The following is a 21,742-nucleotide window of genomic DNA, read 5'->3' as shown; positions in this document are numbered from 1 at the left end:
TTGGGTGTCTGATAGAAGCTAAGTAAAGCAATAAATACTGATGTTGGAGCATACTTCCCGTGTTTGTTCCAGACATCTTAATTTCCCTTGTTTTTCTCAGAGCTCAAGTCATGACGTTTTCAGTTATCGTAGTACCAAGGCAGAACTGTGGGCCTTTATACAGCTTCTGTTCTCATTACCTTGACTTCATTTTAAATTTCATGCGAGATTTAAGTAATAATCCTCTCTTTAGTTATAGCAAAGGGCACAAAATAACGAATAACTTCCTTGATGAAGGTTCATTTGACTCAGCCCGGGAGTTTCCTCAGCCTCCTGGGTTTGCTGAAGCGGGCTGTCCCTGATACCCTTGCAGCATGTCCCAGCTCTCTCAGAATTCAGTCATTTTTTCATGGAGTAAAATGAGAAGAACTGATGTGAAGCTGGATGAATCTGGTGTCACCTGCAGCTGTTTGATATGACACAGACACATTTGGCATTAGGCTTGGCAGGTCAGCATCCCTCCTGTATGTGGAAATCCACTAGTAATCTGAGCCAATGATGTGTATTCAGTGTTTTGAGTGTGTCACTCAACCTGTGACTTAGAAAATATTTGAAATATTTAATACCTTTAAAAATATATACCTTCTGTGACCCATGAGACTTGTCGAACAGACTTATTCTAGCATCTCCCTTTACTGCTCCGTGAAATACTTTGCAGCCACTGTAGCTGTATATGCCGCGTGGCTATTTCTCAGCCGCATGGTTTGTCCAGTGAGATCCCCCTGTGTATGGGAGCCTATGCGTATGCCAGCCCCTGCCACTGTGCCCAGAACATGCCGAAGGATCCTGTCACTCACTCTGTTGCTCAAGTCTCTCTGATGTTTGAGAGCTGCACCAGTCTAGGACATAGAAAAATACTGCAGAAGCATGCCGGATTGTTTCCAGGGGTGGTGGGGAGGTGGAACTGTATCCGCAGTATCCTCATCAGTACAAATCGAAACCATTGCAACATTGATTACGTGAGAAGCATAGGTATCGCGTACGATTGGATTTTGTATGATCTTCCCTGCATGATCGCGTGCAACACGTTCTTATTTCTGTCACGGTTCATAGAAATTGTTTGAATCTCAAATCCTGTCTTTAGTCCCTGTGGATCTGAGAGCAGTTGCAGTAGGACTTAGTGGCTTTGCCTTACTGTCTTTATCTTTCATCCTCTAGTCACTTCTGAAAGTAACTTGAGGTGCTAAACAGACAAAGGAAGAATTTTTTTTACATCAAATGTATTCAGCAAAAAGAGGAGAGAATATGCAGTAGCATGAAGCTCTAGTCATTATAGGTTTTCCTGCTTATTTGAGTAGGAGCTCTGCTTGCTGGGCACAGTTTTCAGGATTCACTTTTACATATTTTGCAGCTTTGTGCAGTTCTGTTGTGAAAAGCCTGAGGTCCCAATTGTGTGTACTAGCAGCCATCAAGCGCTTCCTTTAGTCTATTAAAAAAGATAAGAGTAGCTGATGTATTTTTGCAGGAATCTGTTCTTGTGTTTTGCAAAATGAAGCTAGGATACAGTGTCGCTGTGAATTTGCATTTACTTGCAGGATAATTATTCTTGTGAAGTAAAACAATGAAGGGATCGTTATAATACTGCATAACCTATGAGAATGGTCAGTCACATCGCCCAATAGAGGCATGTGCACTGAACTCCCGTGAATTGAACTGAACACTCAGAAACAGACTTTCTTTTGCTTAAAAAAGCTTTTTCCCTATGCAGTGAATAAAACCTGTCATTTTGTTTTCAATCCTGTTTAGATGCAGAATTCACTTAGATCTCTACGAAACAGTGCAGCTAAGAAAAGGGCAAAGCTAAGCAGCAACATTTCAGATCTTGAAAGTCCCGATTCTGCTCTTAAACTTGATCTGTCTGTGGACTCCCCCTCCCACGCTTCCTCCCCGAGCGCGGGCTCCTACAGCGAAAGCGGAGTTTACAGCCAGGAGTCTCTGACTTCACCTGTGTCCACAGGCCCCCAGAGAAGGAGGATAATGTGAGTGGAACTCTGCTTTGAAATTCTCACACACGGTTTCTGCTGCTGTTAGTTAAATAGTAAAGGGGGTGAAATCTGTAATATTTTTTTTAATATAAGATTGCTTTGCTTAATAGCTTGATTTTTATATGTGAATTGTTTTCCTATCTAAAAATACATTGTTCTCTACAATAGCTGCTTAATTATATTATTCTAGTTTGTGCTGGCTTTTAATTTGGAAGAGTTCCCTGGTGCAGCCATAGTAACACAGTGCAGTGAAGTACTGCCAGTGGTAGTAAATATTTTATTAAGACTTTAACGTGCCATAGAAGGTACGTGAACCATAGCCTAAACAAATGAGTAAGAAGGAGAATGAGTTAAGAGGAAGGATAAAGTTTGCTTATTATAGCCTGGAAACTGAAGAAGGAATGGGTTGGTTTTTTGCAATAAGAGGAAGACAATGGAGATGTTTCTTATTATTGCGAATCATGAACTGTTTCCATTTTATTACTGACAGACTATTGTTAATTTAAAATGCCTTCACAGAGCTCTTCTAAAAAGAAATTGTATGATGACACATGCCGCTCTGGTTGTAAAGAGCAATGACCCAGTTGGTTATGAGCAGTATAAACTATTTTATTTTTTAATGAAATAAAAAAGTTTTTGAGGAATTTTGCAAATTTTGCAGTACAGAATCTCCTTTTCTCCTCTCGGAGCCCATGATAAAGCTGCATGTAGCTCTGATCCAAAGATATCTTTTATTTTTGTGTGTACTAAATGCATCTTTATATAATTGGCATACAACCGTATTAACAGAATAGGAAGGAAGAGAGGGAATATATAAAAGAAAGGTTTTTGAGACAGAGGGAGACTGGAATGATTCAGAAGCGGAGGGTTTTCACAGTTGTGCAGTCTCAGAACTGATTTATATGTACGTATCTTCCCTATATGCATTGCTGTTGAATCACAGTTTTAAAAATAATCTTTAAAATAACACATCAAAATGCTAGAATACCTAAAAAGTCAAGACTATAAACTTCTGTGTATAATGTTCTTCCAGGCAAGGTTTTGACTAAGGACATTTTCTGTACAACATGCCATTTCCATTATTCAGTGACACACAAGCTTAATGTTTTACAGGATTCACAGATACAGGAATTCCGAACTAGCAAGGAAGAGAGGGGACATCTGGCAGTAAGACTGAATTTGTAGAGGTGACAAAATATATCCCAGAAGACACCGAAAGCCTTGGCATGTTCATAAAAATATCAGAGAGTTTAGTTCAGATGCTGGTTTGTGAGCATTGGAGATCAGCATTGTCTGTTCACAAAATCTGCGTAGTTGGGCAACAAGAATGTAGGCTTTTTCTGTGTATTTACTTTTAGAAGGATCGGTTTATCTACTGATAAACTACCATGAGAAATGGGAGCTTGAAACGGGTGTTAGTGAAGTTTCTGAAGCATGGGCTTTCCTCAGGATCTTAAAAGCAAGTCTTCTAGTTGTGTGTATTTCAGTCCTAGCAGAAAGTGGAACGGCTGCTGTCTCCCTGTGACTATTACGTAGCTAGGCACAGTATTTAACAGCACAGGGCTCTGGGTTGAATCATCTTCAATATTCAAATGCATAATTTTAAAAAAGAAGTATCAAGATGGTCTTGTAGATAACAGCATTTTCCTGGTGAATGTATGTGTGCTAGACACTAGGCTGAAACCAGCTCATTTCTGGAAGTGAAAGGTTAGTGGATTTGGTCGCTCTTATTTGTCATTCTTTGCCAGAATGGAACCAGCACTGTCAGTCCCTAGGCCAAATGATTCCTTAGCTTTTCGAACATATGCTAAATTTAGTCCTAGTGTAAAGTTTAGTCTTAAGGGTTGTTTTTATGGTGTTCTTCATAATGGACCTGCTCATCAAATAATTTCAACTGAATTCATTTTCTTTTTCCACTCAGTGTCAACGTTTGTGGAAGTATACTGGAAATATTTGTCCACCAAGTACATTGCGGTGGAGAAACTGCAATCTGTTGTTGTCTTTGCTGCAAAGTGTTATTTAGCTGGGCTCTGACTAGTGTGTAGAATTGTACCTATAAAAATTTGTTTTATATTTTAACAGGTCAGACAGCTTTCCTCTACTTGGCAGCAAATCACAGCCTGCAAGAGTATCTTCAGCAAGAAACAGAGACCCAAATGTGGCAGAACATAACTCCAGCACAGGTATTTCACTCTGCTTTTCAATATATACCTTGCTTCATTGGTGTAACAGAATGGTCACTTGATGTGTCTGTTCTTACTTGTTCAATGAGCTCATGTCCCTTCAACACTTAAAAAAAGGTAATTGCTGGACTCTATTTGGTCAAATTCAGATTATACTGTGGTACTGCAGGTGAGAAGGAACTCCAGGGTTTCTGCCTTTCTGTGTCAGGATAAAATGTGTTAATGCAAGTGCCGCCTGTGGGTATGTGCACTTCAAAATTCCGTGCAGTATTGTGTGAAACTTTGTTGGACACCAGCTGGATAAGAATAGGAAGGGTCAAAATGTTGCAAGCAGTTAATTTCCTGGTAGGAAATTGAAGTTAAGTGATGCTGTTCTGTTTTACACTTACAGTGAAGTACACCTAACTGCAGGTTTCTGCAATGGGCAGAAACCGATTGTTTATGATTATTTATGTTTAATCAATTTTAATTCAACTGGATGGAGGAAAGGAACTGAGGGAGCTGTGCCCACAAAGTTCTTTTCTGACCTCTCTTCCCAACGACTGCTCCGTTGCACCCTATTGCAGCCTCAACGGCTATGTATTTTTTCAAAAAAGTTTACAAAACTTAGTTCAGTTAAGATTGGAGGGCATCGCACGGGCCTGAATTTGCAGAGCCATCACATTAAAAAACCAGTAGTTGCTGCTGAGACTCATAATCTTTTTTCAGAAATTGAAGCTATTGCTCCTCATTTCAGCTAAGGCCACTTTTCTCAGGATAAGTGAGCAAATAGGTTTGTCAAGTAACAGCGTAAGTCACAAAGCAAATACTGTACGTACATAGTAATACACGTTGCGGTTAATGATTTTGCATTCATTATATGAAAAGACCTTCTGTGAGAAGTTGACCTTCAGTGTAAAATAACGAGCAGCACATTTATTTTGCTTACTGAGTCAGTTAATCAACCAGAATGCACAGCACTGGACCTCCTGTGAAGAGCTGACAGCCTACTACCGATAAGGTCGATGTAATACATGTGCAGCTAACCGGTAAAGAAGAGTCCTTTGCTCCCACGACTGACTGGGCTTGGCCAATCACACAAGTCAAATCTCAAAAAGCTCTGAATTTTTACACTGGAACTTAGAGAACTTGTAAAAATCAATTTGGTATTTAGCTGGTCTCATCAGATGAAAGTTTTTTCCTAACACTGAACATAAATCCCCCTTGCTGTAACTTACCTCATTACATTTTTATTTTATTTTGAAGGATGGAATATTTTCTTTTTCCAAGCAGTTACCTGTTTTTGTATTTTTCTTTCCCTCTTCCGTTTTCTGTCCTCTAGACTAACTCCCGTTTTTTCTAGCTTTCCTTCATAGGTCAGACTTTATGGACTTTTTAACAGCTGTCATCTCCGCTGTTTTCAACAGATCTAGCTCTTTCTTGAAATGCAGTACCGGTACAATACCCCTTGTGCACTTAGAGTTGAAAGGATAGTTATGGTTGCACTGTTGTAAAACATGCAAAATCAGTCCTGTCCTACCTGAGTCTCGTTCTTCTTGGATCGTTCTTCTACTTTATCATGAGCTCCTTGAATTCAGATCCTGTCCTCAAGCATGCGTGTACGCTTCCCATTTGCTGACCTGTATTTGAATTCAGCATGCTGCCTCATTATCCAGCTGTTTGGGCAAAATATTGGATAGTACTGGGTCCTGAACAGACTGCAGCAGAACCCTGCTTGATACATCCTTCCATTTGGAGAATGAAGCTTTTGGTAACTACTCTGTGTACATATGCCTGGGATGATATATGGCATCTCTCACTTCTTTCCTGCCACAAAGTCTGTTGCCGTGTCATAAAAGGAGACCAGATTTCTCTGATCATACTGTTTTCTGGTGGGTGCTTCCAAATACATTATTTGCCCTGGTACAGTCCTGGGAACTGAATTGCCCAGCATATGGATCAGTTGTTCTCTGGCTGCTTCTTCAGCTTTTTTCTTTTTTTTAAAGAGTTTAACACTTTTGTTCTTTTCTGTTCTGGAAATTTATTTGTCCCTTACCTATCATTAACTTGCTAATTAAGCTCAGATTGCTTCAGCTGTTTCTCTAAGATGAATTTTATCAGCTTCTCTTAGCTTTGTTATAATAGAGTGGCAGCTCTCAGACACTTTTTACTTCCCAAATTCTTTCTGTAACAAGTAAGTTTGTGCAGCTTTTAATAGCTGACACCTTGAAAACCTGTCTGCCTGCTGCCTGGCCTGGAGCTCATCTTTCCTGGGGGTTTCAGAGGCCAGAGGGTGCTGTTGTGCCAAATACAGCAATTAATGGATCAGTCCTGACGTGTGGGGTGTTAATGTTGATACATGAAACACTATAACAACTAGACTTCATTGGGACAGTGCAGAAATTCATGGTCAAGGAGTTCTTGGACCTTCAGGGGATCTGGACGTATAGTAATTTTCCAGAGCATCTCACACCAGCCCAGATGAGGGCACCGTCCGTAGTGTTCCTTGCTGGAAGAGCCTCACCATCTCAAGCATCCCACAACAAAACATTCCCATCGGTTTTCGTCCCCCTAGCAGAACAAAACAGCCTGCTCTGATCCAAGTTCTCAGCTGAAGAAGAGAAACACAAGAAACCTTTTTAAGGATTTCAGTACGGCTCTTGATCTCACATGGGCACGGTTGGGTTGACAGTGACGGCCACCAGTGCAGAACTTCAGGACAGATGGGCGTAGGTGGGTGGTAGGAAATGCATCGGTACCGGCACGTCTGCGGCAGCGGGAGGCAGAACCGCTGTCTGGTGCCCGTGTAGCACGCTAAGGAGGGTGCCTGGGTCACTCTAGTTGCTGGCATTACCAGAGTTAGGTCACCGTGGTCATGCCTATCAATCCCTTCAATTAAATGCAGGGTTAATTCCACGGCATTTGTGGAATATGTAGTAACAGCATGTATATGAAAAGACTTCTGTCTTTTTAGGTATTTTAATTTTAGGGGTATTTGGAAAAGCAGAAATGATCCTTTAAAGGATTCCTCAAGTAATTAGTGTTGGGTTTTTTGTTTTTTTTAACCAAAACTAAAATGTATTGAGAACGTTTTGCAGGCATAAAAATGCTCCATTTCTATTGTCTGTAATTGTAACATAGAAATGTGGTTTATGACTTCTAGGGTACATCAATGGAAAGATTTCTTGTGTTTTAACTAGTATTTTACTATTTTCACTTAGTTGGCTTATGACTTAATTTGGCTTTTAATGCTGAATTAGTATTCAGTTGTTCATATTTGAAAGACTTTAAACTAAAAAATAATTTTTCAAGCTTTGAGTTAGATTTTCAACTTGGGTTTATCTGTAGATGAAAGCCTTTGCATGTGAAAAATGAATAGAGCCTGAGCATCTCTGTTGAAATGCTCAGATTTCTGTAGGCAAAAATGCTCATACTGCATGCATAAAACCAGTCTGAGGGTCTCTGAAAATGTAACTATTTGAGAATCCCGTAGTACACAGGAAAAACTATTTCTAATTTTTTTTACTATTTGATTTTTTTCCTTTTGCATGGCTAGCATTTGATGATAAGGGGACTTCTAACGTTAGCATAGTTGGCCAGCGTTTGAACTGTGGCAACGGATGTGGAGATTACGAGGACAAGAAGCAAGGAGAAGTGTCACGTACTATTTTTAAAAGTCAAAATATGGAACACCAAAGAAATTTTAAACATTCAAAAGGTTTGTGAGTTTGCTACTTTACTGCTCATCTGAGCTCTCATTGATGGCAAAAACTGAGGCTAGGTACAGCCTTTTGTAAAACAGGTTTTATAGAAAATACATTTCAAGGTGTTTAGCCTGGTTTCCTCTTTTCTAGTCTTTATACTTACGTTAACAAGTTGGGTTTTTTCCTGACATTAACTGAAATTAGACTGCCAATTAAATTAAAATTAAAAGTCAAGCGATAGTACATGGCATGAAAAAAGGACCAAATTGTTATATATCTCAGTCTGAATAAATGAACAGCTTTACAAGTTTGGTTTGAAATTACTCTGTTGTTCATTGGTAAAGTTAAGGAACTTAAACCATTATACTTTACATTTCAGTTTTAACCGTGTCATTTTAATGCATCCTAGGAGCTACTGTTCCCTACGTCAGAATTGTTGTGTGTACGATACAGATGTATTTTCAAACTACAAGCTTGTTAGAATAGAGCAGCAACTGGTGTTTTGGGTTTTTTTTTTTGAACATCAAACGTAAAAGGTGGAAGTCAGTTTAAGGAGCATATGGTTTCACTGTCCCTTGTTCAGATCTCCCTCAGAGCGGCTAAAATAGGTATCAAAGAATCATGTTTTAATGACAATAGAAAATTAAATAGACGTTCAATAATGAAGAAGATCTTTGTCCCAATAAAATTTTTTGTTTTCTCCGTCTCTTGTTTCAACATTAAACATGGACAGTTTTGTCTGTTCTCAAGGTTTTATAGAAATGGTGGAGTGCTATTTTATGTGAAACATTTAAAGCTGAGCAATGGAAGTAAAGTTTATAAACAGATTTGTAAATCCTTCTCTTTTTTTTTTTTTTTGTCAACACCTGCTTATCCTGTGATGCCTGTGAAATGGAAGTTTGTAAGTTTTTCGGGCTAGAAGCTGAGGTTAGGACAGAAGGTCCTGATCTGGGGGTAGGTTCCAAAGAGGATCCAGTATTTGATGCCCATTCAGTTACGGTCTAAGAGAGAATTGCTCATGAAGCCTCAAGATGATATTCAAGAAAATCCCAAAAGACCAATTTTGACAGTTCTTGAATGTTAAAACTTGGAACGTTCAGAAGCCAATGATTGGGTTTGTGGGAGGACAAAGTAACACTTTCAAGAGAAACCTTCTCACTTGATCTTTCTTTTCATAAAGCATAAAAAGGAGAGCTCCAAAATTAAAACTGTGTGATCAGGTAATTTGTAAAGTAGAGAGGCATCTGTCATACTCTTACCTGTGATTATTTTTGGCAAACTAAAGATTGAGATGAGGGCAGAAAGCGTAACGGAGCTGTCAGAGAGTCCCAAGTTGTTGAGATGCTGCAGCTTGCCTGGTGGAGGGCATTTTACAGCAGCCATAGATGTAGACAGGGGGCTGTCAGTTTAACCAGCGTGTTTCTCAACTGGGATGGTTCAGTAGTCCACTGACTTCATTTATGCACTTTCTAGTGGGTAATCAGGCTCTGCTAAATCATCTTCTCTGTTTAGAAATTTCAGATTATTCAGGTTACACAGCAAAAGCAAATGGTGCCCTTCTTTTGTCACAAACTGTCATTTTTATTTGCAACTGGTGTAGCCAATATAGAAGTACATAATAGATGTCATCCGCTTCGGTGAAGAATTTGAGGGACTGCTAACTTATATGGGAAACAGCATTAAGTGCTGCTTGGGGAAAAAAATATTTTAGCAAATTCTGTTTTGATTCAATTGTGCTGAATTATGTAAGAAACAGTGCTATACTTCCACTAAGTAAGTTAGAAACTTCTGTTTTTTTTCAGTGGAATCAGTTGATTTAAAAATCCTCTTACAAACATTGGTTTTCTTTATGATCTTTTGGCAGAAATTTTGTTCGCTGTTTTGAGGTTATCAATATTTAGTAAATCCTGTTAACTTCAGTAACTTGAAAATATACTGATTCATAAAAGTGATAAATTAGGATGTCAGTGTATGATGACATTTTAGAAGAAAAAACAGGTACCAAAGCGTAAACTACATGATTTACATTGTGTGATTTTTTTTTTTTTTTTTTTTAAGGTCTTGCAGAGTCAACATCTTGTTTTCCACAGATGAACAATCTAGATTTCATTTCACCAAGTGTCCTGTCTGAAGATGCAGTTGTAATTGTTGGTAAAGGTATTACAAAACCAAAATTGTCTCCTATATCTCATCATGTTATTAAAATGAGGGAAAATGCACCTTTATAGAGTGGGAAAAGAAAAAATAGATTCTGTACAACATTTTAGATTGTGAACAATCTCCGGTTTAAACAGGAATAAAAAGAATTGTGCTTGAAAGTTTTGCAGTTACTGGATATGCTATTCCATTCCAGCAACAAAGAACGGCAGCAAATTATGAAGGTTAGGTCTTGGTTCTAGCCCAGTGTGCACACACCTACGTGCATCCATCCTACTCGGTAGAATAAAGAGTACTCTTGGGTGGAAATTGGCACTAATAGTATAATAGTAGTGTTTTTATCTTCTTGAATTACTTTTGTTTTTCTTTAGTTTTTACTAAGTTCTGCTGAATAAAATGGTTATTTTGGTGATGGCACGATGTGATATGCCTTTCAGGTGTTTTTGGAAGTCCTCCTCCTGCACGAGCATACAGCCAGTCCATAACATGTGTAGCGAATGGAGATGACCAAGCTGTCCAAGAGGAGCCTGAGCCATCATCAGGGAGCTGTGGGAGAAGCATCCAGCAGAACAGTGCTTCTCATCTCTATGTTGAAAATGAAAAAGAGGTAAGAATTTCAGAACTTTTTTATCGTCTCGCTTCCTGTTTTTATATGTCTGAATACAGCTCGACACAGTTTTGCAGTCTCTATGTTACGGTAAACAAGAGTTTGATTGAAATAGCCTCTAGCCATCAAGCTGCTTCCCCCTGCTTTTTCTTTTTGGTTCCACCTGGATATTTTATAACGGCAAATTGCTGTGTCAGAAGCTTCCCACCTAACTCGGAAGTCTCTGGGAGAAGGGCTGCAGGAGGGAGTGGAGCTGGAAAATGTCCTCGTCTCTGACTCCCACAGCACATAGAAATGTGGAAGGAGGAATTGGCTGGGTTTGATCGTGTCTTGGTTTTTTCGATGGACATGTTAATCTAGCTCCATTCATAAGTTTTTTAAAAAACACTGTCTGAATATCTGTCCCATAATACGGTTTCATGAGGAGTGGTGCTGCTTTCTTAAATACTATTTGCATCTTATAACATGGAGCAAGATTTATCTGAATGAAGTGTGATACAAATTTTAAACAATTTGAAATGAAAATCACAAGTCTTTCTGAAAGCATTTAAAATAACATTTTAAGATGACTAAAACTTCGAGTTAATGATAAACAGTGTCTTAATTTTCTGATTTCCACTGAAGATATGAATACTTGGAGGGATCAAATTCAAAGGAGTAAATGGAGGAATCTATTAAATGTTACTGCGTTTTCATGAGGAACTGTAAGCGTCTTAAACATATGAGAGAGTAGGGTCAGATCGCGCTGTTAAAGACCACTGTTTAAAAAAACCCTGTGTACTTAAATGTAAGTGAGTTAGCCCAGCCTGTGTATTTGTTAGTTAAAATTCTAGGAAACTACACAACGCTGCCAAGGCATAGAAGATCTTTTCTTGTAGACCTTAGTTCTCGAACTATTCAGATATTTTAGAGTAAGTGATTATTTCCCTGAAATGTTTAAACCTGGAATGTTGCTTCTTTTTGCCAGTAGGACTACTTATCATGCAGAAAGCACACATTCAGCTCTTTTCAGGATTGGATTTAATATTTATGTGAATAATTTCCTTTTGCTCTGTAGAATAATGGTGGAAATAGTAATTTTCCATGCTTACCTTAGACAATATCAAGAACTGGGTAATAAGAGATTGGATAACTTGTGCATTATATTATATTGCATATCATAATGGGTGCATTAATTTTTTGCAGATAAAAGTTGCCCTGTCAAAATCTGCCCAGGATAAGATGAGGCGGAAGAAAAAAGAAGAAAAAGAACGCAATCATAAAGAACATCAGGAAGTCAAAGACCTCGAAGGAAAGGAAGAAAACCCTTGGGAGAGAGTTAAACTGAATGAACCAGAGAAAATCGCAACAGAAAGTGAGGATTAGCGTTTGTCTTAAATGAATAACATACTGTTAAATGCTGCTGAAATGGAAATTAAAATTCTGTGATAATTACCAAAAATCATGACTATTTAGTGTGACATGAGCTATTATGAGAATTAATTTTACGCTGCAGTTTACTCTTTAGTCATTTGTTGTCAGTCTTGCAATGCAAATGGTGGAGAGTAAAGTGCTTATGGGAAATATTTGAAAGACTGTAGTTAAGAAAAATTTCAAAAGACAAGCGAGGACTGGAAATACTAGTTTTTTCCTTGTTTCTGATTTGTTGTTGTTGTAGTTTGGACATTTCCTTCTATTTTCTAGAGTTAAATCTCTGTGAGGATATATTAACATCATCAAGAAATGTATCTTTGTCATTAGAAAATGTGGCCTTGAATCCTTCATTAAAAAGAACGTCCAGTTTGAAGAAGACAAAATGTTCAGCCTTGCTAGATTCTGGTAAGCTGTTACAGTAAACTAAAGACTGTTAAAATATTTGGATATGTGGAGTGGGACAGTTCCAAAATACAATCAGGTTTAATATGATTTATTTGTACAATGGACAGTCCTGAGGTGCTCTGGAAGATGAGTACTTTGGTGGTGAAGGGGATTTGAATTCATCATTGCTCCCTTGAAACATTTTTCATCTATAATTTGTTAGGAAGATGTTTGAAACATGAGAGGGTTGCTCAGGCACTTAAATGATGTAATGTATTAATGGCAAATTGACTCCCTTCTGTCTCCAAGAAAAACATTTCTGGGTACATTTTGTCACTGAGATGCCTTTAAAATATGCAGTAGAAATCTTTTCAGAATAGAAGCTCATACTGATGATGGTCGAAGGTCTTCAGAATTTCTCAAGTGGCTCTTTAAGTTTTACTATATTGTGTCTTACCACACTGTGTGTTAGCACATTGTGCATCTGTTTTTACATTAAACAACCCACTACATTTGCATTTGCGACTTTTTAAAGTGGCGGTTGTTTGCAAAAAAATTCATTCACATGAACGAAATGCTGAATGATCGAGGATGTAACTGGGAAAGCTGTCTTTTTGAACACCTGGTCCCTTAGTAGCAGCAGTCTATACCTCAAATTTTTTATATTTCCTCCATTTGAATTAATTAGTTTCTTGAGATTATGCTAATTAATTCTTATGCTTTACGACTTTGCAGATGAAATTTCTCTTGGGGCACGAGGGCGCTATAAAGACCAGACCCCATCAGTCACTCATAGCCCAGAAATAATGGACCCGTCAGAACTGCAGCCCTTTTCAAAACCAGAAACGGCACTGACAGAAGCCTTGACACTTTTAGCTGATGATGACTGGTAGGTGTAAACATCCATCTGTGACCTGAATGTAATGTAGAAGGCGTTTATTTTGATAACTTACTTGAAAAAAGACCAGCAAAATGGATGTAACATCAAAAATAGTGAGAAGGATTGCAAGTGATAAATGAGAAAAAAGGAAAAAGCTTTTTTCAGTCCAAATCTAGATTAAACTGTAACTGTTGTAAATTGAGGCTTAATAGCTAAGCTTTCAGAGACTTGTAGAGATGTCTAAGTTTAAGCAGTGTTCTGGAGAGGGCCCCCACCAATACCTTCTTGTCACTTTCTGGCGAATGTAAGGCTTCGCTGTGCTCTGCGTGGCGGAACGGGGTTACAGTGCTGCTGCCTTTTCAACTTGGGGAAGGAAAGTAATCCTTTAATTGCCACTAGCGCAAGCTGTGGACAGAATTGTAGGAAAGAATTGAGAGACTGGTATGCTAACATAGTCCTACTACCACATTAAAAGAAAGACTCACTTTGAAAGAATTTCCTACATTATATGTCATTGCTTTATTTTACCATCTAATTTGTTTGCTCTTTGGTTTCTTAGAATTCTGTTTTAATAGTTTTATGAAAATTTGCAAATGCTTTGAATTTAAATATTTCTTTTACATAGGGAGAAGAAAATTGAAGGTCTGAACTTTGTTAGATGTTTGTCTGCCTACCATGCGACTATTCTGACTGCAAAGCTACATGAAACAAGTTTGGCTGTGGCTCAAGAGGTTGAATTTTACTATCAGAATATTTCCCTGACTATATGTGTGTACATATATTTTATAGCTCTCAGATACACTGAAGTGAAATGGTATGTTCATCTGTGGTTAGTTTTCCTCTGTTGGACAGTCTCGTAAGGATGAGTTTGTCGTTCAGCAAAGCAGCTCATACTTCAGATACCAACGCTTGATCTGATTTGCTAAGAGACTGAAAAAATTTAGATTGTAACTTTATATAATTTTTCATGTGTATGTATTTTAATTCTCACACATTGTGAATCAAGTTAGAAATGTATTTCTCAGTTGCTTTTAATGTTACTTAAAAATTACAAAGGGAAACATTAAGCTTTACTTATTTTAAAGTATATTTTATAAACATTATTCATTGTTTGTTTGGGTTTTTCCTGTGTGCAGGTCAAGAATTTACGCTCAGGTGTTTCTCGAGCTGCTGTGGTCTGTTTAGGGGATTTGTTCACCTACCTGAAAAAGAGCATGGATCAAGAACTAGATAATACAGTAAAAGTCCTTTTGCACAAAGCTGGTGAATCCAACACATTTATAAGGGAAGAGGTAGACAAAGCACTGAAGGCTATGGTTAATAATGTGACTCCAGCACGTGCACTTTGTTCTCTTATAAATGGAGGGCAAAGGTAATTCTTACAAAGACTTTATAAAGAAATAACTTGTGAATAGATTAAATTTATCAAATACAGTCTTTTAAAAAAAAATCAAAATACAATAGGCAGAAATTTGAAAATATAGTAAGTCAGCTCTGCAAAACTTCTACCCAGCGCAACGTTTGTTGGCATAAAAGTAAAATGTAGCCCCTCTGTTTCTTTCTGTACCTTACGTAAGAAGTTGGCTGTTGATTTTGGAGCTTGGTATATCTTCTGGTCTTTTTGCAACACTTCAGTAATTTTATTTGCTGTTAGTATAGTATTCTTAGGAAACTGCTGTTTTGCTTTGCCTAGTAAAGCTCACATAGCATTCTCATTTTTCATTTGCTCTGCAATCAAATGCCTGTCTTTCAGTTTTCAGCACTACTTTTTATTTAGAAAGATGATTTATAACTTAGAGTTCTCTAGCTGCAACTATCTTGGTTGATTTCCTGTGCTTCTCCAGACTTAGCTGGTTAATAGTCTTTTTGTCTGCATTTTAATTTCCTTTACCATGGTGGTGGCCGTTATTTTCTTGAGTACCTCAAACATGACAAGCCTCTGTTTCTGGTTGCATGGTTTGATTCTGACCTCTAGCTCACCTCAGTCTGTAGTAGAAGTTACATTCCTTTCTTTCACTTTCCCTGTTAAGTATGTTGTTCTTTCTCTTCTATATCCTCGTTCCCTGTAATGGCAATATTTGATCGAGCCATTAGGCATTCCAGTATGTTAGATATATACCTACTTGTCCTTAATCTCTTAGCTATCTGTCATCACTTAGATGACATTTAATAGGCTACATTTCTTGTAGCCTATCCCTTCCCTTAAATATTTCAGATGCTACATTACAAATCAATCCTTAGACTTTCTGCACAGCTACAAATCATAAGAGTTAGTCTTGATTCAAAATGTTTTGTTTGTTTCCTGGGAAGCTGGTTGTTGTGGAACATACTGATTCTGTCTCCTGAAAGCCAATGAGAACCATACTGCAATTATCTGAACTTTAAACTGAAAGGCAAATATCAGCCTTGGGATTTAAATTACTTATGAATCATGCTTGCACGTAGTTGTTTTTGTGAATTTAAGAGCAGCAGACAGTAACTGCACATTGCTTTAATTCAGAAGCCATGTAAAGTGGTCTGTTGATGTACTCCCATCTTTTGTTCAGAAATCCTTGGCCAAGCAATACTTGTGATCATAGATGGCTACATCTAATCTCCCCATTTTCAGTGGCAGATTCAAACGCACTGACCTATCCTTATGAATTTTCCAGACCTATAAAGATTTAAGCCTTCCAGTTTATGAACTCGGATACATTTTCAGATATCTAAGGCATCAAAATTATCTGAACTGTGAGTCTGAGTACAGCATTTGAAGCAGGGATTAATTTCTTCACAGCTAAGAAGACTTCAGTCAAAGTGGTGTCTAACTCATGGAGTACTGTATGTTTTTAATGCATAACACATCAGTGGATGGCCTAAATAGCACTGTGAGTTACAGTTTTTCTAGTATTGACTTCAGGAAACTGGCCATATTAGCAACAAAGCCCATGCAGCACATGTGGAGCTATCACCTCTAGAGGCTGTAACAATGAGTAGGAGAATTACCTTTCAAAGTGGAAATGTGGGAGAAAGGTGACATGTGTCTTCAGTACGAAGTGGAAGGGTTCTGTTTGACAGAACTGTGTAATTACACACAGGATATATTTTCTAAATTTGGCTTATACATTGAGTTACTTACATTCACCACAACTTACGTATTCAAGTTAACAGTTATGGTTTTGCCTACAATTCGTAAGACCTTTTAAAATTTACCTGTTTTCTGCTCAACGCATTTCAAGCCTACTGTGATCATAAGTATTAATGCTTGCAACCCTGCGTAGATATATATACTGATTCTTTGTCAGCTACAAAGTTGTTTTTGACTTTACCAACAAGAATAATTAAAAACATTTTTGTTTGCTTTTGTGAGATGCTACTCTAAAGATACTGGACTGTTGCTGTAAACTCACCTCTATGAATAGATGCTTGATCCAAGAGCATGATTCCAGGACTAGATCTGAAAGTGACTGTATTTCAGAAATTTTAAAATCGTGTTTCTCACCTGTATGAATTGTGTTTAATTCTAAGGTCTTATGTGCATACAAAAAGATTTCCAACTATTTGGCATGAGCAGCGGGCATTCCTGGGGAGCGGGGACTTATTTGCTTCCACAGAGTGAGGTCTCTAAGCCTCACAGTTCTTGTTTTCCCATCGGTACATGCAGCAGGAGTTAGTCTCTTACTGTTTCCCTTCTCCCAGGCTGCTGTACAGACATAACTGCAGGTACTGAGCACGGGCTAAAGCTAGTCTTAAACTAGGTAGCTCAGTAGCAGCTGAGAGGATGGCTACGTTGGCAGGGAGTTCAGCACGGGAGCTGCCACGCTACCGGATAGCTTTTGCAGCCTGGACTGTGTTCTGAGCTGCCACATTTTGTAGTTTCAATAGACCCGGTTAGTTGTCTTTGTGCAAACTGAAGCTGCTTCGTGCAGTATAATCTAGTGGCAGCTTTACTTCCAGTGAGGCCCTGGTAATCTGTGGAACCAGAGAAAAGGAAAATCTTGGTGAAATGGGAACGTAGTCATTCAGGAAGAACGCTGGATGTTCATGTCCAACTGCAAAGCTGGGGAGCCACTGATGTGCTTTACCAAGTCAGTTCTTTTCCTTAGCTCTCTCCTGTAAACCTGTTTTTCCCTATGAACGATGAGCCTTAGAAATGTCTCATTTACTGTGCAGTGAAACTGTCCTTGAAGTAGGATTTTTAATCCAAAGATAAAAATAAAATTGGAAAAGTTTGAATTTGCAGAATTGCGTACTCTGAAAACATGTGGGATCAGCAGGTACAGCAGAATTTATATAAAAGGTTAGTTTGCTGCACGAATTTGAAAATTGCTTCCAGCTTTTCTCTCATTTTCATCAGCATAGGTGTTTAATGGCCCCCATTTTGTAGAAAATAGACTTCTGCAAGATTTTTAGAAGTCAATAGAATACTGCTTTATTTAATTCTAAATTGATATAAAATACACAGGATACATTTCAGAGCATAGGGACTTGTTTTTTGTAAAGTTGATGGAAAGAACATGTAGTAGTGTGCTTTCTAAAATATTTTACAATTATTTTAAGGAAAACTAGAAATTAAGTTCTAAAAGGAAGAAAATTACTAGTTTTATTAATCCAAAAGGTGCAGTTAGAGGTTGAAACTGACTTTAAACAAAAAGCATATAATTTTTCATTTGCGTTCTTGTAGTTTGGGATTTTAAGTGAATGAAATGAAATTTAATCAAATGGATTATCCTTTTAAAAGAAGGTATTTGTCTTTGCTCCACAAGGTCTTCTCTATACAGCCAGAATAAGTATCTGCATATCAGCAGTATACTAGTTGTAGATTATGCTAAAGATGAAAAAAGAAAACTTGTATGCCGTATTTGGTAGAGCACATAAATACTGCTGTTTAGCTCCTGTGATGAATTTTTACTAAGCCGCTGTGTTTTCTTTAGCCACCTGCATTCAGCGGTGAGAAGATGCACAGCCCAGCACCTGTCGGACATTGTAGAACGTATGGGACCGGAGCGGATTCTGTCTGGAACCAAAGTTGTCGCTGATCGGATTTTCCCTGCAATAGCCAGGTTTGCACAGGACAGTTCACAACAAACAAGGTTAGTAAGGTTGCTAGTTAAGATAAGCACATTCCAGGTGGCTGAAACCTCTGTGTAGCTCAGTGTGTGTTCCTCTGCAGTGACAGAGGATAGAATCATAGAATCATTTAGGTTGGAAAAGACCCTTAAGATCATCGAGTCCAACCGTTACCCTAACACTGCCAAGACTGTTACGATAGCATATGTGACAGGAGTTACCTGAATGCCTGCTGCAGCAGGGAGAAGAGGGGCTCGAAGGACATGCTCTGCTGGGCACAGGCGAGAGAGAGGCCACAGAGGGAATGCTGACACTGGGATCCACGCTGTCTGGCTGACAAGGCTGGACCATCCTATTTAAAGACGGCTGAAATGGAAGACTGTTCTCATTAAGTTGCTCGGTTGTTGATCAAATAGTGATTCCTGAGCATAGTTTCTTTGTGGGAGGATGAAAAGGGTATCTGCTTACACATATAGTTAACAATCTTCCCACACTTTTGTATTTTGGAATTACACACCTATAATTATCAGTAGAGTTGCAAAGCAAATACGTGTTTACGGATGGATGTGTCATGGTCTGTTGCCCTGCAGGTATTATGGTCGAAAGATGCTCTTCAATATGATGACTCATCCTGATTTTGACAAAACGCTTGAAAAGTATGTGCCGACCAAGGATTTGCCTTACATTAAGGAATCTGTTAGCAATCTACGTGAAAAGGTATGTGGAAAAGCTCTTGTTTAACAGCTGCGAAATGTAAACGTGTACTAGTGGCCGTTAGGTGTAGACAAGGAACCTACAGGGAACGGGGGGAGTGCGTTCCGAGCAAGACGAGTAATCAAGTGACTACAGCGTGGCAAGGTACTGCTTGCTAGCTGCCCTGTGCATGCCTTTACTCCTTGCAGATACACTGGATGAAGTGTACTTTGCTGCTATACTTCGCATGGCTGTCAGACTTGCTTTTACAGGGTCTCCAGCAGTGCAGAACTGTACCAGCCATCTTAATTAACGGTTGCACCTTTGTGCAGGGTTTGGGGGAGATGCCATTAGATACACCCTCAGCAAAAGGAAGACGTTCCCATACTAGTAGTGTTGGACATTCAAGGTCATCATCTACTTCCAGAGATGCTCTCAACATCACTGACAGGTAATGATCTTCAGTGTTTTACCCTGTTAGTAACTTGACCTCTAGGATAATAGAGGTCTCACCACAAGAAGAGAGTATAGAAACATTCGCAGCAGGGTTGTGAAAATTAAACATACCTGAAGGAAAAGGAAAAACCTGACATGTCCCAGATAAACTCTTTTAAATAGGGTAATTGGTACCAGTAAAATGGCTTTGTGCATTTTGAAGTTAATTTGTTTATTGACTGCCTATGAAAATACACACAGTACACAAAACACTGGGAATTCACAGTAGGTCCATGTCACCATCAGTTCAAGATATTGCTGTTCAGACTCTACCGAAAAAACATGCCTAGTGGTAGCCACAGTACAAATTATCTATTTGTGCCCTTACCTGGACACTAAGTATTTAGTTAGATCCTAACTGGGGATGCTGAAGGTTTTAGGTGATACTCTGTCCATTTTTAGTTTTCTGTTTTGCCTTCTAATAGGTCTTCTATTGAACTGAAAAAGAAACCCCGCAAAATTTAAACCAACCCAAAAAACTGCATCCAAGAATATAGAGTTCATAGGGGCTGTGACTGCCTCCAGGTTGAAGAAAGTGTATCTCTTCAGGAACAGATTTCTTTAATGCACTCTCTACTATTCAAAATAATAACTAATTCCACATTTGATAGTAAATTTTGCTTTGGCATGTAAAACTACACATCTGCTTCCTTAGAAGAGGTGCTACTTACTGCATTATGCCAAAGACTCTCTCTTTGATTCGGGTACGTTTAGTTGCCTGTGATACACTAGCAGGACAGGAGATTTTGATGCCGCCATTTGTTCTCGCAGAGCTGATAGGTTTGAATTTGAAAATGCAAGAAAGATGCTTATTCCATTCTCCGGCAAAGACTTCTGTTCACGAGCTAGGAATGAGCTGGCGACTATCTGGACTGGTCTGTAAATGCAGGATACTTATCTGGACAGAGAAGTGATTCCATAGATTTTCTAATTCTTTCCATGACTGTTTAATAAGATTAGATGCTCCAAAAAATTTGTCTCAAAATCCGCTATGAAGACTTGTTGAATTTCCACCTCAGCATGGCATGTTGCTTAGGTGCCACCTAGACTGGGATCGGTGTTTAAAGTACTTCGAGAGTAAAGAATTAAACTACAGTAAGTTTTTTGTTTGTTTGTTTGTTTGTTTTTTGACCCATTGATGTGAGGGAAGCTCACAACTGTTACTGGTCACAAACCCAGCTGCTCTTGTACAGAAACTTGAAACAGCACAGGGCTCCTGCCTAGCTGCAGCTTATCTCGTGTGATAGGTATATATGCATTTAGAGTGGAATGTATATTGAGACTTTAGGAACAACAATTACTATTAGGTGATTTTTTTTTTTTTTTTTTAAATCACCATGTTCAAAGCGGAAGTCCTTCATCAGAACATTTTCTGTTTACTTCTGATAATTGCACTTACACAGAAAGAGAATGTCTGAGATTAAAGACTCCTATTTCAGCTTGCTTCTGTGTTCACTGAGTAACTTCTTCCTTTCCGACAGAGAGACTACAGAAGCCCGTGAAGTCACAAGAAAAACAGCTCCTCGTAATTCACTAGAAAGTGAAGAATATGTTAAAGACATTATAGGTTTATTGAATGCAAAAGACTTCCGTGATCGAATAAATGGCATTAAGCAGCTGTTATCAGATACAGAGAACAATCAAGGCTTTGTTGTTGCAAACATTGTGAAGGTAACTGTATGAAAACATTTTATTTCAAAGGTCTTTGAAGTTGTGTCACAAAGTTTTCTGATAAAACTCTTGGCTCCCTTTTTCAATAAGAATGTCTGATTAACAGGAAGACATTGAGGAGTAGGTGAGGTATGCTCAAGGGGGAGATATGTAAGCTACAAAGGTAGTAAAGGAAGTAAATAGGAGGAAGAAGCTGAAAGTTTTCACTTAGAGATAGCACTCATTGAACTATTTCTGGAATACTGTGTGCAGTTTTTCATGCCACTGCTGAGTAAATATCAAAATATTGGAACAGGTTACAAAAAGAGCAGCAAGGATTAATCAAGATCTGAAAAACTGTCTCTGAAACACAGCTGCAAGTTCTGCCTGCTTTGTTGGTCTAGGAGAAGGTGAGGAAAGGTCTTTATTACGATAAAGCTTAAGGTAAGTATCCTTTCTAATAGGAAAGGAGGTTCTTTACGAGAAAAATACTATGATGAGGTCCAACAGTTGTAAACTAAAGA

General features: G+C 38.4%; 1 protein-coding gene across 1 annotated transcript in view; it reads left to right on the top strand.

Moving 5' to 3' along the window:
- Nucleotides 1-21,742, top strand: part of TOGARAM1 (TOG array regulator of axonemal microtubules 1) — a 44,151-nt gene that overhangs the window by 18,816 nt on the left and 3,593 nt on the right. The window contains 14 exon segments of the mRNA XM_050897945.1: nucleotides 1,786-2,018; nucleotides 4,107-4,207; nucleotides 7,743-7,904; nucleotides 9,949-10,047; nucleotides 10,485-10,654; nucleotides 11,840-12,008; nucleotides 12,338-12,472; nucleotides 13,187-13,340; nucleotides 13,957-14,062; nucleotides 14,468-14,703; nucleotides 18,245-18,403; nucleotides 18,971-19,097; nucleotides 19,406-19,524; nucleotides 21,050-21,239. Of these exon segments, the coding sequence (XP_050753902.1) occupies nucleotides 1,786-2,018; nucleotides 4,107-4,207; nucleotides 7,743-7,904; nucleotides 9,949-10,047; nucleotides 10,485-10,654; nucleotides 11,840-12,008; nucleotides 12,338-12,472; nucleotides 13,187-13,340; nucleotides 13,957-14,062; nucleotides 14,468-14,703; nucleotides 18,245-18,403; nucleotides 18,971-19,097; nucleotides 19,406-19,524; nucleotides 21,050-21,239 (2,160 nt within the window).

Source organism: Gymnogyps californianus, chromosome 5 (assembly GCF_018139145.2).
Source record: "Gymnogyps californianus isolate 813 chromosome 5, ASM1813914v2, whole genome shotgun sequence".
Taxonomy (NCBI): domain Eukaryota; kingdom Metazoa; phylum Chordata; class Aves; order Accipitriformes; family Cathartidae; genus Gymnogyps; species Gymnogyps californianus.
Note: the sequence above shows the minus strand (reverse complement) of the source record. Positions and strands in the feature narration are given on the sequence as shown.